Here is a 16,509-nt window from a genome sequence, read left to right on the forward strand (position 1 = left end):
TAAAGTTACAACCAAGTCGTCTGCAAATACTCGTACTCTATATTCATAATGCCTAATCTTAATTACTTGTAGATCATCTGACCCACATATTCTGTTCAACAATAACTCCAAGGTTAAGATGAACAATAATGGAGATGGGACACCCCTGTCTTGTTCCTTTTTCAATTTTAAAGGATTCTGTTAAGCTACCATTAACTATAATTTGTGCTGTCTGTTTCTGGTATATTGCCTTAATAGATTGTGTGAAATACTCTCCAAGCTGCATCTTTTGTATTATTTTCATTAGAAATTGCCAATTCACTCGATCAAATGCTTTCTCCATGTCTAAGAATATAACCACTGCAGGGACTTGGTTATTCTTCCCCAAATATTCCAATATATTAACAATTTGTCTTACATTACTTTTCATTTGTCTCCCCTGTATAAAACCAGATTGATCATTGTGAATCGCTTGTTGTATAACTGACATCAGCCTGTTTGCTAATATTTTAGCAAAAAAATTATAATCTGTATTAAGTAATGATATAGGCCTGTAGTTTTTTGGCTGAGTGTGATCCTGATCTTCTTTCGGAATCAGGGAAAGAAATGCTGTTCTCCAAGATTGTGGTACCCTTCCTTCCAATTGAATTTTATTAAATAATTCCTTAAGAGGTTCTACCATTTCTAATTGTAACTTTTTGTAATAAACCGCTGTCAATCCATCTGCACCAGGGGCCTTGCCAATTTTTAACTGCCTAATAGCCAGGAGAGTTTCATCCGTGGTTACCGGTTGATTCAGTCTTTCCCTTTGCTCATATGTAACTATAGGGATTTTCCCTTTCTCCAAATATCTATCTATATCTAAACCTTGTATTTTATCACCAGCATACAGTCTAGTATAGAATTCTAAAAAAGCCTTTTTAATCGTGTCTTGATAGACGACTTTACCTTTGTATTCTATTTTCTCTATAGTACGAAACTTTTGTTTCTTCCTTAACATGTATGCTAACCACCTGCCTGGTTTATTTGCATTACAAAAAGTATTATGTTTAGCGTATAGCAGATTAGTGGCTACTTGATCTGACATCAACATGTTAAACTGCCCTCGCAGTAAAGTAATTGCTTCTTTTGTCTTCTTATCATCTGGGTTAGATATTAGCACCTACTCTTTCTATTTTATCTCTTCTTCCAATTCCCTTCGCTTTTCTCCCTGTCTACGTCTATGTAGGTTATTTAAGTTTATTAAAACACCTCTCATATGTGCTTTACTTGCGTCCCAAACCATTTCCATAGATGTCCCCTTATGAATATTAAAAGCAAAATATTCTTTCAATAATTTTTTGCATTCTGTAACATTTCTCTCGTATCTAAATAGATTTTCATTTAATCTCCAAGACCACCTAGATCCCTCTCCATATTCCAATTCCATCCAAACCGGATTATGATCTGTTAGAGTTCTCGGACATATCTTCGTCTTCTTCACCCTGGAAAGGAAATCATTTGTAATTAGTATAAAATCAATTCTAGAAAAGGATTGATGCCTATCGGAAAAAAATGTAAAGTCCCGTTCTTTAAGATTCCGTTCTCTCCAAATATCTCTCAGTTCCATATCATCTATCATGTCAAAAAAAGATTTAGGCAATCTTGCTCGTGTTTGAGTATTTTGCAAGAGTCTCTTCTTGTCCTTCATAGTGTCCAATACTCCGTTCCAATCATCCAGTAATATACACGATCTATAATCCCATTGTATTAATTTGGTATGAAGCAACTTGTAAAAATTTTCTTGTTGATTGGGGGCATATACTCTTGTTAAAAGTATTTTCTTCTATTAATAGTTCAGTTGCAATATATCTTCCATGAGGATCTGCTTCAATTAATTCAGCCTTTAAATCTTTTCTTAAGTATATAACTATACCATTTTACTTCTCCGGAGCAGATGCCACAAAATGTAGTTCCAATCTTGCATTCATCAGATATTTCTGGTCCTGTGTTCTAATATGTGTTTCTTGCAGACAAATCACATCATTTTTAAATTGTTTCAGATAGTGGAATATTTTTTTCCTTTTTTGTGGTGAGTTTAAACCACTAACGTTCCAGGTTAGAAATTTAATTGTCATCTTCAGCCCCCTGAAGCTTTTTAAGAGTGACCTGGAAATCCTGCTGGAATTTCATCTTCGGTCTGGCTTCCCCCACGGCTTCTGTATTTATGCTTATAGTTTCTTGGATTGTTGTCTGGGCTTGTTGCATCTTTAATTCTTGCTCTTTACGTTTGGTAACTGCTCGGGTTTGTCTTTGTTCCATGATTTCTTCTATCTCAAGTAAGTCCAGGGTTTGAGCAGCACCCGCTTGTGCCTGGATATCTTCCTGTTTATCTTCCCCTGCTTCTTTTCTTCCTCTAGATCTTGGAGATGGAGGGTGTCCAGCCTTTAATACATTGCTGTAAAAATCTCTTGCTTTCCAGACTGAACTAAGACGATATCTTTCTCCTAAGTAATTCACCACCAATCCTTCTGGAACCTCCCATCTGTACTGTATCTGGCGAATTCTGAGTTCATCCACTAGGAATGCATAATCCTTTCTAGATCTCAACATTTTAGGGGGAATTTCCTTTAATACTGTCACCTCTTGACCTGCGACCTGCAATTTGTTTTTATACGTCGCTTGTAATATCCAATTCCTTATTTTCCTGGTAACAAAATAGATTACAATATCTCTTGGTATTTGTCTCCGTCTGGCAATCCATGAATTTACACGGTAAATTTTGTCCATCTGCCAGTAATATTCGGTCTTGGATTCACCAGTTAATTGGACAAAAGCTTCCGCAAATATCTCTTTTAAATTTTCTTCTTGGTTACTTTCTTTCAAGCCTCTTATTCTCAAAGCAAACTCCATAACTCTATATTGTGTCATTGTGACTTCTGCCTCTGACTTATCAATCTTGCCTTGAATGTCTACAACCTTGTTTTCCAAATTCACATTGGACTGATTGATTTCTTCCACTCTATCCTCCAGTGATGTTACGTAACCAAGCAAACCCTTAAATGTATCCACTATGTCTTCCCTTATTTGCTGGTTGCGAGTTTGGATTAAGTCCTTAATTTCAGACATTTCGTTAGGCGCATCTTTAAGGGCTTGAGTGATTTTGCCTTCCAGAGCAGAAGCTTGTTCCTTTAAGACATTTTGAAGGTTACTTTGAAGGGCTTCAAGTGTTAATGCTTCTGCTGGGGTAATAAAGATTGCAATTTTTGTGTCTGGGCTGGAGAGCTTCCAGCGCTCTTAGAGGCAGTTAATTTAGTTTGCTTTGAAGCCATTTCCAAATACTCAAATCAAACTTTTCAATGGCCAAATTGCTTATCCAAAAAGTCTACCTAACCCGACTTGTTAGTTTTTATAGCTTGTTAGCGAACCAATGCTGTTTTGTTTAGTCTCGAGCTCTTGATTCTTTTTACAACTTTAGCAAGCACTTAACAGATACTTGCTTCAGGTTTCACTTTCACCACGCCCTTTGATGTTCAGGTGCCATCTTCACTTTTATCCCCCTTAATCTTCACAGAAGGAAATTATAATAAATCTGAGTGTTTTGTACTTGCGATTATAGTCACTCCTGTTCCCATAGGAACATCCATCAGCACCTACGTTGCCACAGGAAGTCCCTAAAAATTTTTTTGAGTCTTGATAACTAGTGTGTATGTATTTAGTTGCAGAGTTCTGGGGTAATGAGATCACAATTTGTGACTTTCCTTACCAGTCATAGGTAAACATTGTAATAAATCAAGAAATATGATCAAGAAATAAATCACCACATTGCAGGGAAATCAAGAACCTGAAATGCATCCTCTTCAGAAGTTTTGTTCTATCAAATGTGAACAGAAAGGCTTTTGAACATTGTTAGCTTTAGATATCTAAGTTCCTTTTGATACTAGAGGAAATTAAATTGCTATATTTCACCTGTTCGTGAAAGTTTGATATCATGTATTTGTTTTCTGTCTGTAATTAACAGTATTTTTAAAAGTCTGGCTCAGGGTCTAGAAAACTAGGAAAATAAACTCTGTGGGGTGTGTGTGTCGAGAGATTGGTCTCGTAAAAGCCCCAAGGCGCATTAGAATGTCATCATGGGGAGTAGATGATGTTTTTTCCATTGTTACAGCTTATGGATAGAATTGCTCAAACTAAATGTGTTAGGCCCAAAAGAAACATTTAGACATTTTGTCTAAATTTTATTTTTTAAAAAAATCTGTTAAAAAGTTTTTTTTTAAAAAATCCACCATTTTGCCACCAAATTTTAGCAGTATGAGGTAGATGGAGTATGAAGGTTGCTTGGGGAACATAGGCTTTGAGGAAGAAACACGGTATAGGTTATTTGCACTTTTTCATTTTTAAACAAAGAAATTCAAGTTCTACTTAATTTCTCATTTCAAATATGGAAATTGTAATGTGATTGGGAGGAAGTTAATATAGGATCTGAGTCGGTCACCAAGACCAAAGCTTTATTCTTCCGAGCTTTGAGGCTCAAGCTGTAGCACCTCATCAGAGAACTTTTACTCCCTCCAGAATATGTGCACTGGACTGTTCTATACGTTGTATTGTTTGGTTCCTGGGTGTGTATGGCTTTTAGCTGTTAATTGGAAGATGGATGTCTGGCTATTAAGCCATTAATAATTGTTTCCTTGTGCCACAGCACAAGTTCACACACACACACACACACACACACACACACTCTGCTAGTTTCCTTGCTTGTATTTGATAAAAAATATTTGTATTTTCACTCAACATTGGATGAAATGAACATTGTGTGTTTTGGAAACTAAAACATATTTCAAATACAACCACACTAAATATAAATTTTACTTGGTTATAGAACTTACTGTAGATTGTTGCTTAATATTGCCAGTAGATGGTGTCAAAAGCACATTTACATTTTTGATGTTGTTATTTAATTATTTAGCTCACTTGCCTGACTTTAGGTTCAGCATTATCCGATGCTGAATTATGACTTGAGCATGTAAAATTGGTGAAACCTCATGGACAGCTATTTTGCCTTAAGGCTTGAGACTTATCCTTGCCCAAAGAAAATATTGTAATTTCAGAAATATCCTCTATAAACAGTGTCCAGAAGCCCATAAGACTTTCAGTCATGTACAGCCTGGCCCACTTGGAAGGACAAAGTTCTAAAAATGTGCTCCCAAAATATTAGAAAAACATGCCAACTTTTGTTTCTTTTTTCCCTTAACATTGCCAGCCCATTTTCACATCAAAATGTAGTTCTTTCCTTTGTAGATGGCAACTAATATTCTCAAGATACAGAATTATTTTGTCTTTCTTGTTGGCCCGACAGAATGCACTTCATGTCTTCTCTTTTGTTGCATTGCTTAAATTGCTAGTACTGATTTTAATGAGATGTTCTGGCTTATTGAAGAATGTATAATTTACATATAGAAAGGTTTGGGTTCAGCTTCTCATATCTCATGATAGAATGGGAGTTTCTTGAAATTCTGAAGAGGTAGAATGAAGATCATTGGTTTTAGAGAATTTCCTAATTGGACTTCCATGTGATAGTAGTCACAATTATACTTTTAGGAGATTCATTCTAATTTGAACTCTCAAATTCTATAATATCTTTGAATCTTACTTTATAAATTAGAAATTGGTTTGGTTATTTGATCTCTGTTAATAGCTTCTTTTTCTCTGAAGAAAAGCTCTTTTAAGTTTCAAATTACTTCTCCACCCACATCTCAAGATGAAATTCTTAAAATTATGCAGGCAGGATAATGCTCGTTCGTAATGTATCAGAGGTTGAAAACGTATCCTGTTTTGCTACATATAAAACATTATTTTTCTGTTAAATTTATAAAAGTCTGTAGTTGCTTTAAAACAGACAATATGGCTGTGAAGGTACTGAACTTTGACAGGAATTAATCCATTTTTAATTACAGTATTACATTTTTAATGTATACATTTTGATTTCTGCTTCGTGGATTGGTTTTCTATTTTTTTAATATAAAAACTGCCTCCATCTTTGTTAATCCACCCTGCAGTAATGATAATTCCATTCGGGACAGCAGAATAAAATATTTCTATTCAGAAGGTTGCTGCAATATTTTGCTTGGACTAATGCATGTACAGCTTATTTTTAAAATATTTTTAGAATCAAAAGTACATTGGATGACCTTAATATCACCGTGGTAGATGACATTTTAGTATTGCAATATTGACTTTATTAATATCTTACTCATAGATTAAAAGCACTATATGTCAAACAAATATTTAAATATCTAATAATGAAGTCAATTAAATTATACTTTGTCTTTTCATGATACAGTTAGATTGAGAAGGAAATCAAGACGACGTTCACAGTGGGGGAAAGGCATTATTAAAAAGAGAAAAGTGAATAATTTGAAAAAAGATGAAGATGATGCCAAGTTTGCAGATGATGAAACTCAAGGGGACGATAACAAACTCCTAGAAAACGGGGAGCTTGAAGGAAGTATCGACTGCATTGAGGAGAACGGAGAGGAAACTGGAGATCTTTCTCTAACAAACGATGAATCATCATGTGATGTCATGGATATACATGGAGAACAGAGACTTGATAATGGGACAGTTGGAAAAGAAAATAGCATTCCGTCTACAGAAGAGAGCTCTAATGAATCCTTGGTAGTAAATAACAAGGTTATGGTCAATGTAGAAGAGGACTCTAAGGAGGAATCGGGTTCCCAAAGGGACCATCTAAATGGTGAGGCCGCTGAAGGCACACCTCTTCCACCATGTCAGTATGACAAATGTGACCCATCAAATGTCAGTCTCATTGTTGATATGGGTACGCCCAAACAAGAGGTAACAAGTAATGACCACTCTCCCAAAAAATCAGAGGCTTCAAATTATAGTCCAGAAGGAGAACATGTACTACAACAGTCTTGTAGTGAGATTTCACATTGCAGCAATAACGAAAAGAAATCATCAAGCACAGATATGGAAACTAAAGAAACTGAGTCAGATAAAGAAGGTACATGAAATATATATTACTTTTTGTTCTTTTCCTCATCCCATAATTGAGATAAATGCAGAATAGGATTTAGAAATGATTTGGAAGAAGTGGTTTTGCACAGAAGCCCGAAAAAAAATGAGCACTTGAATTCTGCACAGCGCTAGGGCAAAATATTTTGCTTGGAATATGTTTATGTTTTGAATATATATGTATATCTTGATTCAAATCATTTTTACCATGTTTATCTTGGCTTCAAGACACAATGAAATTTCAAATCAACCTAGATTAAGGTGCTTCTCAACTTCTGAGTTCATGCATCTCTCCAGTTGACCAAATATTCTGAGGTTTTTCAAAAGTTATATTAATTTATTATATATATGTATAATATAATGGAAAAACCTCAGAATATCTGGTCAACTGAATAGCGTGAATTCAGAAGAAGTTGGAAGGAAAGGCATCAAATCAAGATTGATTTGAAATTTTGTGACTTCCCCCATTTCTATGGAGGGAAATGCTATTTTAAAAAAACTCATTGTTACATTGATGATGGGTGGAGAAAAGAAAATGATGGAAAATAACTTAAAAGGCATGTTGTCATTGCTTCCACTTTCTATAAAGCAAGTTAGTGAGAACTATTTAAGTCTAAACATTTCCATTTAATAAATTTAGCTCCATTGCTTGGAATGCAGTTGAATAACATCTTAGAATTATTATAATCTCATCCATATTTCTTTGCAGGTACATTGAAAAATAAGAAACTTCGTAAAATTGCTTTGACACAAGTTCCAGAGGAACAGTTAGACCCTGTACCTCCTGTAGTTGTTGATCGTGTCAGGCTAATGGTAAGGTTAACTGGATATACAGTCTTAAATCTTAATACCAACATTTTGTTTTTTCACTTTTCTTTTTGCCAAGTATCTGTTACAAAATTAAAAATATGTCCCCTTCTGTTTCACTATGTTTTAAATTTCATAAGGTCAAGTTGGATCAAATTACTATAATTTAGTATTGTTGCTCAACCCAAAAATGAAGAATATCTTAATATATAGAATTTTGAAATAATTTTTAATTGTAAATTTGAGTTTAAAAATACAAAGATAAAAACTAATACAAAGAAAAATACAAAAAAAAGATAAAAGTGCAGAGAGAAGAAGTATGGGCAAAGGAAGAAAAATATATAAAAGAAAAAAGGAAAAAAGATAAAGAAATTGCTTCCGCCTTCATCAAGCGAAGTATAAACCATTTCAGTAAAGTATCTTCTTTAACATATCTAATAATCTCTTCATTCCATATTTATGTATTAGCAATCCATAAACCCTTACCATTTAATCTTAATCAGCAAAAATCCATTAAGAACTACCAGAAATATCAATAACTATTTTAACTTTACTCTGGTAAGTAAATTTCATATTCCTTTCACTTAATTTACACAATAACTTACCATTTTCTCTAAAAATACAAATAATTTTTTTTCTTCCCGAGTCTTATATCTATAAACAAATCTTTAAAGCACCATCATTCAAAGTTAATCAGAAGAGATTCCATTAAGAGTTACCAGAGACAATTACCATACTGTAATTTAATCCCATCAAATGTCCCACAAATTATTTTTTATCACCTTCTCTTCATTTCCTTCCAGAAATTCCTTTGCAATTGTAACTTCAGTTTTGATACCATAGTTTATCACTTTCTCCAAAAATGCAACAACAAAAATCTCTTCTTCCCATTTCTTATCTATAAACAAACCTTTAAAGCCTCATCGTTCAACCCTGCACATAGTTGACAGTTGACAACCAATACAAATTTTCTAGTAATTTAGATCACATAATTAATATATAAAACAATTATTAAGCAAAATGTTACACTGCCTCCAAACTTAATGTTGAGCTTTTTCCAAACTTCTCTTCACAGAATTTACTCGATTTATTGGTTAAAAAAAGTGACAACTTGACAGTTGACCAGCTGGAGAGGCTCTACTCTCTACTTAATCAGTGCATCTATCGGCATCGTAAAGATTATGACAAATCGCAACTTGTACAAGTAAGTTTGCAACCTGTTTTTAGAACATGCTGGAAGTGATTCATCTGATCTTCTCTAAGGCAAGGCAAGCCCAGTGTCTCAGAGAGCTTTCTGCTAGCAGGAAAATAAATTTTATTTTAAAAGTGTTTAGACTAATTTACTTTGTTTAAAAAAATTTTTTGGCTTGTTTTGTTTCATATTCAATATTATTTATAATTCCTCAGCATAAGATGAGAACATTACAGAAGAGAAGTAAACATATGCACATTGTCCAAATAATTATATACAAAACATAACTGGATGTCCAATTCAGCTCTCTAGGCAATCGCATCTGGTGTTGCTTTGTGCAGTTCTTTTAAGGAACACATATTGTGGGCAATCTTGCATAATATGTTTAATTGTTTGCATATCAGCACCACAATCACAACAAGAGGAATCTTTCCATCCCCACTGATAAAGGGCAGAGGCACTTCTTTCAGCATCGCACCTAATTCTGTTCAATTTTGTCCAGAAATTGCTTGTATTGCAGTAAGTGTTGTTTAAACACTTTGAGCTCTCTTTGGAAAAGAAGAATAAGATTTTAGCGATCAGTAGTTGTCAATTTTTTAATTTTGGTAGTGAAAATGTTATAGTATAGCAAAATTAATTTAATTCCATTGTGATTATTGAAAGATGGATCCATGATTGATTGATTGATAACTGTCTACTTTCCCTAAGTTGAAATGGAATTGGTGTGATTTCTCAATCTCTTCTTTCTTGAGACTTCTGTAGTGAAATGTTATTGTTTAACATTACTCTTGAGTGGTGATGAATAATCAAATAATGTTGTTTCCTTCCAGGAAATGGAAAGAACAGTTGATATGTTTGAAACATTCCTGTGAATACATCTCTCCGAGGTGTGAGGGTTTGTCTTTTCATGGGCTGCTCACAGGAGAGCAGTCCTCTGAGCCATTCGCTTTCCACTTGCACCAAGTATATGCAGAGCCTTGGTCTTAACATGCTCGCTCTTGTTCTCACGTTCTGTTATGAATTTGGTGCTATCGTCTCAGGTAACTGAAACCAGCCAGCCTACAAGAACCAAACAGAACTTCAAAATATTTGTATCTTGATATAAATAAAGAATATAATGCCACAACACAGAGATTTTTGGTGCTACAGAAACTGCTTTCATTTCTGCTGTCTACATGTGTTATCTTATGAGAAGTTTCAGGCAAAACGGAGCAGGCTGACAAAACACCCACAAACTGGATAGAGCAGATCTGATTATTTAAGTGGGTAATTTCTAAGATTTTTTTGTTTTTGCTTTTTTATTATTATTATTCCCTGAGGTAAAGGACAGAAGCCTGTTTTTACAGCTGGGAGTGAATTGTGGTACAAAGGAATTGACTTTGGTATACAATAATATGAAGATGAGGCTCTTTAGAGCTGCCTTCAATGTGCCTTTTTAGTCAGTGGTGATGGTGGAGAAAGAGGAGGAGGAGGAGGAGGAGGAGGAGGAAGTTATTAAAAAGTTGAGATTGTAGCCAATGACAGAGTTAGTTATTTTTAAAAGCCTGTGTTCCCAAATAACAGTTTCAGATTCCTGCACTGTCAAATGTCAGCCAGTATTATGTTTTTAACATTTCTCTGTTGCTCTCCAGATAATCCAAATTATGAAAATAAGTTTAATCTCATATTATCTCAAAATGATAAGATATATTCATTTCTAAAACAACTTTATACTCCTAAAAAAAAGTCTCACTGTGGATATTTAAGGTGGCTGTAGTTGTGGTTTTTTTTTTGTTTTTGTTTTTTGTTGATGTTGCTCCATTTTATTTGTTCAAAGTCCTTTAAAACAGGTTTCTTTCTAAACTTCCATTAGTGTGGAAGCAAAGATTTGCTGGGTGGTCATGGGTAGGTAAGGCAAGTAGGTCCTGCAGTCCTTCATCTTCATATGAATTAGACCAAACTGATTCACCCCAATTCATTTTGGGACAGTATTAAAGAGGAAATGACCAAGTAACTTTAAATGGTTAGTTTTTGAACCTCTTAATTAGCCCCCGAAATATTGCCATTCTCCAGAGCTCAGTGATAGTTGAATGTTTTCAGACACTTTTCCTGTTTTAGGAATTGAAGAGGACATTCCAGGCAGCCAACAATCTGCTTCACCCAGATTTGTTTCAGATCAACATGTAAAGATCAGCATGGTCCCATGGCTTCTCTTGGTCTTAGTGTCATCTACAAACTAATATCCCTTTATAATATAAACTGTAGTTGAAGGAGTATAGCCCCCACCTGCCCAAATATGCAATTCATTGTGTTTTGCTTCCAAGAAGCAAAAATGAAATCATCCAATGTTGGACTACTGCAGAGATGCTTAGCTACCTCAGCTTTTTTGTATTTCAGTTACCAACAGTGTTTACGGGAGGTTGTAATCTGCCCTGCTGCCGTTTACATGCTGAAGCTTAAGGTACTTGTCACCCCGTGTGCCGGTCACAGCTGAGAATCAGGCTCTAGCTGTCAGCTACACCAGTAGTTCCTTCCCATTTTTTTTCTTTGCAAGTTAACATCCGAGCCTGGTCCTTCTAGCTGAGCCTCCCCAGGCCAATCTCGCTTGCTCGCTTGCTCACTGGCCCTTGGGTTCCTGAGAGGCATTGAGGGATTCTATTCTGAACGTGACTTCTGTAGAAATGCTGTATTTTTAGGTGGGAAAGTGCGATTAAAAATCAAAACGTTTTAAATTAGTACTTCATTTTAGAAATTTGATTGGGGGACTTTCTCATTTTTCTGTTAATATTTATTGCCATTATATCTGCATAGGCCATTTCGCTGTCAGTCCATTAGCATTTTGTATTACGATGAGGATTGTTATAAAACTTTCAGAAATAAAATGTAGCAGATTTTTTGTAGCAAGTTTCTGGTAAAACAATTTTTTGCAAGTCTCAGGTTCTTGCAGCATTTTTTAAGATATTGTAGTTCAACGATTCTTTACTTCAAGTAGCAGCAGCACTTGTGAGAAGAAAAACTGCATACATTTTTAACAGGTCGTTAAATTTGTACAAGTTTAAATCCTTTAAAATAATTATCAAATAATTTTCAAAAGAGCATCTTAAATTCAAGTCTGGCATCTTCCAGTTTATCAGTTGAGGGGAAAAAATATTTGTAGTTTTGAATGTTGATTAAAAAAAAAAGTGAGGAACTTCCTCTAATTGTTATAGATTTTTGAGAAGAATTAGCTTCTATAAATGTGTTAGTGGGCAACATGAATAAAATTATATATCCATCCTTCTGGCTCCAAAACCACACTAACCATGTATTGCTTTTCTTTATTAATAGCTTAGCAATTGTAGAGTTAAATCTGTTATTCTATTCATGTTGTCAGGTCGCTTCTCTTTGTATTTTTGTTCTTGTTTTGCCACAGAGAATTGGCAATAAATTCAATTCCTGTATCTTGTTATGAATCACCAATGAACTCCTGTTCAAGGCCACATCCTAGGCCAGGCGGAGGTTAAATTTCTGTGGGGATAATGATGAAACTGCTCTAAGATAACCATGGCTGTGGAGTTAATGTGTTTGCAAGCTTGACTTTCAGCTGTGATTAATTTATGTTTTGTGTTTTCAGTCTTATTATTTGAGTTTTCTCATATGCCAATGTATTTATTATAGAATAACTGGGTGATTGGTTTTGATTTGTTTTCATATTGCTAACAATTTACATTCCCATGTTTTCTTTACGTTTTTTTTCTTTTAGTTTTTGTTAAGTTGGAGGTCGTATTTGAATATGTGCAGCAACTCATAATTCTCTCCCTTTTATATAAATTCAACATTAAGCTTGAATTGGAGCTTGTACCTGCTTTTTTTCTGTATTGTACATTGGTTTACTTCAGAAATGGGGATGTCTTTTGGGTTATTCATGTGTGTTTGTTTTTTGATAAAATAAGATTTACTTCATCAGCTATAATAAATCTTGGATTCTATAAGTTGTATTCAGAGGATTGTGTTACGCTTTTTTGCATCTTGACTTTATTTGCATTAGTTAAGTAAATTATTTAATTTTTTTTTAAATTCTGGATATTTTGAACATATTACTGTAATTTGTAATATAACTGCTGTGAAATACTTGAATAAAAAGGACAAGTAAAAACTCTTGAGTCTCTTAATCATTTTGTTAATGGTTATGTTTTAATTTTAGGTGTACATTGATTAATAGGTTCAATCAGGTTGGCTCTTGCTCTGGCAAAAGAAAACCTATAGATCCAGCTTTAGGGTCTGTGGTTCACAAAGGTGGATTTAGATGTATCATTCCTTCCCATTTCCTTCCCAAACTAGCTTGGGAAAAAGTAAAAAATACCTCCTTACTGAGGCACATATTTAATATAATGCACATTTTATGGACAGTGTATTGACTGGGTCAAATCTTTTTTAAACAATGCTATCAACAATGATACAATAAGTATGCATAATCCTGATCTTCCAACCTCAACAGTACCATTCTCTCTCTCTAATTCTTTATCATTTTTTCCATTAATTCATTTAAGCATAAATAACATTTCTTTACACATACCTTCTGAACACCCTTTAGTTTGTGTAATTAAAGTTGCTCTGGTTTTATATTCTGATTTACTCCATTAGGAACAATTTTCACACAGAGATTTCATTCATTCATTCATAAAATGTATTTGCTGGGCATCTCTTATCCAACAACTCTACACGCCTTACAACATAAAACATTGAAAAACATTAAAATCATCCATTATAAAAAGATAGCAAATAAAAACATTAAATGATAAAAACCAAGGAGACAAGATGGCAAAGAAGGAAGCTGGACACGGGAGGGGGGAAGGGGGACAGGTGGCATTGAATTTTAATTAGTCACCACCTCGAATCGTGAGGCTCTTTCGAAACATCAGGAGGGTAGCAGCCGATCTCACCTCAGGGCGTAAGAGGTTCCAATAGGCAGGTCCCATCAGGATGAGATGGTTCCACAAGAAGACTAGACTTATGCCCTGTAGATGATGACAAACACCTTGAATTGCACCGGGAAGCAGACCGGCACCAGTGCAGGTCATGAAGCAGTGATGTAACATGAGCCAATTCAGGGCCCCTAAGAACTGCCTGCGCTGCTACCTTCTGTGCTAGCTGTAGCTTCTGAATCCTCTTCACTTCTTACAGCAGTAGAAAGCAGAGTCCCTTAGTGTGCAGGCAGCCCTGTTCTTTTAAATTTGGCTGTCTGCTGTGTGGTGCTGCTGCCTCTTCCCTTCAGGGGGTATTCTGAACCATGGGGCTCTGGTGAGCCTAACATTTGGAGTCAGCATATGCTGAAATAGCTGCTTGCACGTAGAGGAGGACTCTTTTAGGAAGGTTTATGGAGTTCAGTTAAAGAGGATCTTGCTGAAGAAGCTTCTTGAATGAGAAGCGAAACGTCTTCAAAGAAAACCAGAAACTCGAGTTGCCTCTTGAAAAAAAGCACCTTTGGGACAACCATGACCTGGTTGACTCAGAATCTCCATAGACATCTTCTTATAGATTACTTAGTTACGCAAACGCAATAGCGTAAGCTTATTTTTTGGGGTAGGAAGCTGAATCAGTAAGCTGTCAACTTGCAGGGCTAAATTCAGTCAGTACGGGACCAATGACAGGATCAGCTTGTCCTTGCTCTAGGGCAGGGCTGTCAAGCTGGCGGCCTGCGAGCTGGATGTGTCACATGCTGGCCACGCCCACACCCAGTTTAGCAAAGGGAGTAAAAGTCCTGATATTTCACATGACGCCACCACGACGCCACATGTTTGACACCTCTGCTCTAGGGCATGCGCCCCTCCTCAAAGCAGTGGTAGTTCTTTTTCCCGATTCTGGTTAAGAAAACAGGTAAATACAGTTTTTTGTGGCAAATCCTGTACTGCTTTCTATATTGAATGGCCCTTTTGTAGCTGCCAACTACCAAGAAAGCAGGAATTTTTGCTTTGTGGGCTGCTATCAGCCACCATTTTCATTTTCTTTCACAAGAGGAATGATAACTCTAATATCTCTTCGTCTTTTAAACTGGCTCAGAGTAACCTTATTTGTTGCTAATAGTGGGAAAAAGAGTTGTGCCCAACCGTTTCACTCAAAGATGAGCGAGGGGAAAGCAAGTTCAATATGCCTGAATAAAGTTCATTCCACCGAGAGATCCAAAGTAAAGAACACAATCACTTAGAATCATTATTTAACCTTTACGATTAAATCTCTTGTAATAAAGGGGCCATAGTTCCCCACTTCTGATACACAAATATACAAATTTCATATAACACGAATGCTATATGTTTATGAATGTCTATTTTAATCAGGGGGAATAATCACTTGGTTCAACTTGAGCCCCCACTGATGACAATGACATCACAAGGAGAAATTTTCTGACAGAACAGTTAACCAGTGGAACAATTTGCCACCAGAGTAGGTGCTCCCATCACTGGAGGCTTTCAAGAAGAGACTGGACAGCCATCTGTCAGAAATGGTGTAAGGTCTCCTGCTTGAGCAGGGTGTTGGACTCGATGACCTACAAGGTCCCTTCCAACTCTATTATTCTATTCTATTTCAAAGTACCGAATTCCATATCTGCCACAATCACGCTCCCCAATGACTGCCAGTCCCGCAAGGCCAAACCAGCCAGATCAAAGGGCAACATGTGAGTGTAGGCGAATGTTAGGGAAATCACTGAGGCCAGAATGAGCTCAGAAAAGAAAGGAGTGGAAAGGGGAAAGAAAAGCAAACGTTCCTAACTTATATGGGCTATTCTGGGCTTGCTTCTTCATCTTTCACCCCTTTTTATTGACTTGGCCCACAAAACATGGCAGAATAGCACAGCTCTTCTTAAATCAATGGACAATGCCTTTTAATGCAGACCTAAAATAACTCTGTTAAAGGTAGACGAGAGCAGAGGCAGCACTTTTGCTCTCAAAGCAATAGAGGACCTGGAAACAATTAACTACTATCCCTCTTAGGCTTTGCATCCCCAAATTTGAGGAAAAGCAGACCTTGGACTCTGGAAAAAAGAGAACGGTGGGAGATGAATTTTAGGAAATATATAAACCAAACGAAAACCAAGAAGTCCCACTGACATTGGTGACAATCAGCTCTGAACTTAATTGCTTTGTTACATTTGACATTGTTATAGCATTTTTTTTGTAGCCCTGAACTGGTCTGGAAGTGAGAGAGAGAGAGGAAAGCTGTTGCTATGTCAAGCTATAACGGCAGAAATTTGGGGGAAATGTTCTTTATTCTCAGATTTCAATTATGGTTCTGTATGAATGGGAAAGTGCACAGGGTAACTTGTTTCATTAGTAATAATATTTAATGTGATCCAACAGATATAAGTTAATAATGTCCAAAGTAGGATTAAAATATACAAGTAACAATTAGTAGCTGGGGGAAAGGGGGTTTGGAAAAAGGGAAAGTTGTTTCTAGAATGCTCTTTTTGTTTATCTTAAAATTCCCTTTTGTTTTGCTTTTTTACTTTTGTTAGGTTCTTTAGAAATATACATATAATTCTTTTTTTTTTGCTTTGCTTGCAT

The 16,509-nt window shown here is 35.7% G+C and overlaps 1 protein-coding gene across 4 annotated transcripts in view; it reads left to right on the top strand.

Moving 5' to 3' along the window:
* ATAD2B (ATPase family AAA domain containing 2B) overlaps window positions 1-13,109 on the top strand; it is a gene marked incomplete at its 3' end in the record, with an annotated part of 78,566 nt that extends 65,457 nt beyond the window's left edge. For 3 of the 4 annotated variants that reach the window (XM_081943301.1, XM_081943299.1, XM_081943300.1), the window contains exons 25-28: window positions 6,299-6,982; window positions 7,703-7,806; window positions 8,876-9,004; window positions 9,823-13,109. In XM_081943301.1, the coding sequence (XP_081799427.1) occupies window positions 6,299-6,982; window positions 7,703-7,806; window positions 8,876-9,004; window positions 9,823-9,864 (959 nt within the window). Of the gene's footprint in view, window positions 1-6,298; window positions 6,991-7,702; window positions 7,807-8,875; window positions 9,005-9,822 lie in introns of those variants that run through there. The other variant, XM_081943302.1, reaches the window with a different exon arrangement.
* Window positions 13,110-16,509: the final 3,400 nt, after the last annotated feature.

Source organism: Natrix helvetica, assembly GCF_964273705.1.
Source record: "Natrix helvetica genome assembly, chromosome: 2".
Taxonomy (NCBI): domain Eukaryota; kingdom Metazoa; phylum Chordata; class Lepidosauria; order Squamata; family Natricidae; genus Natrix; species Natrix helvetica.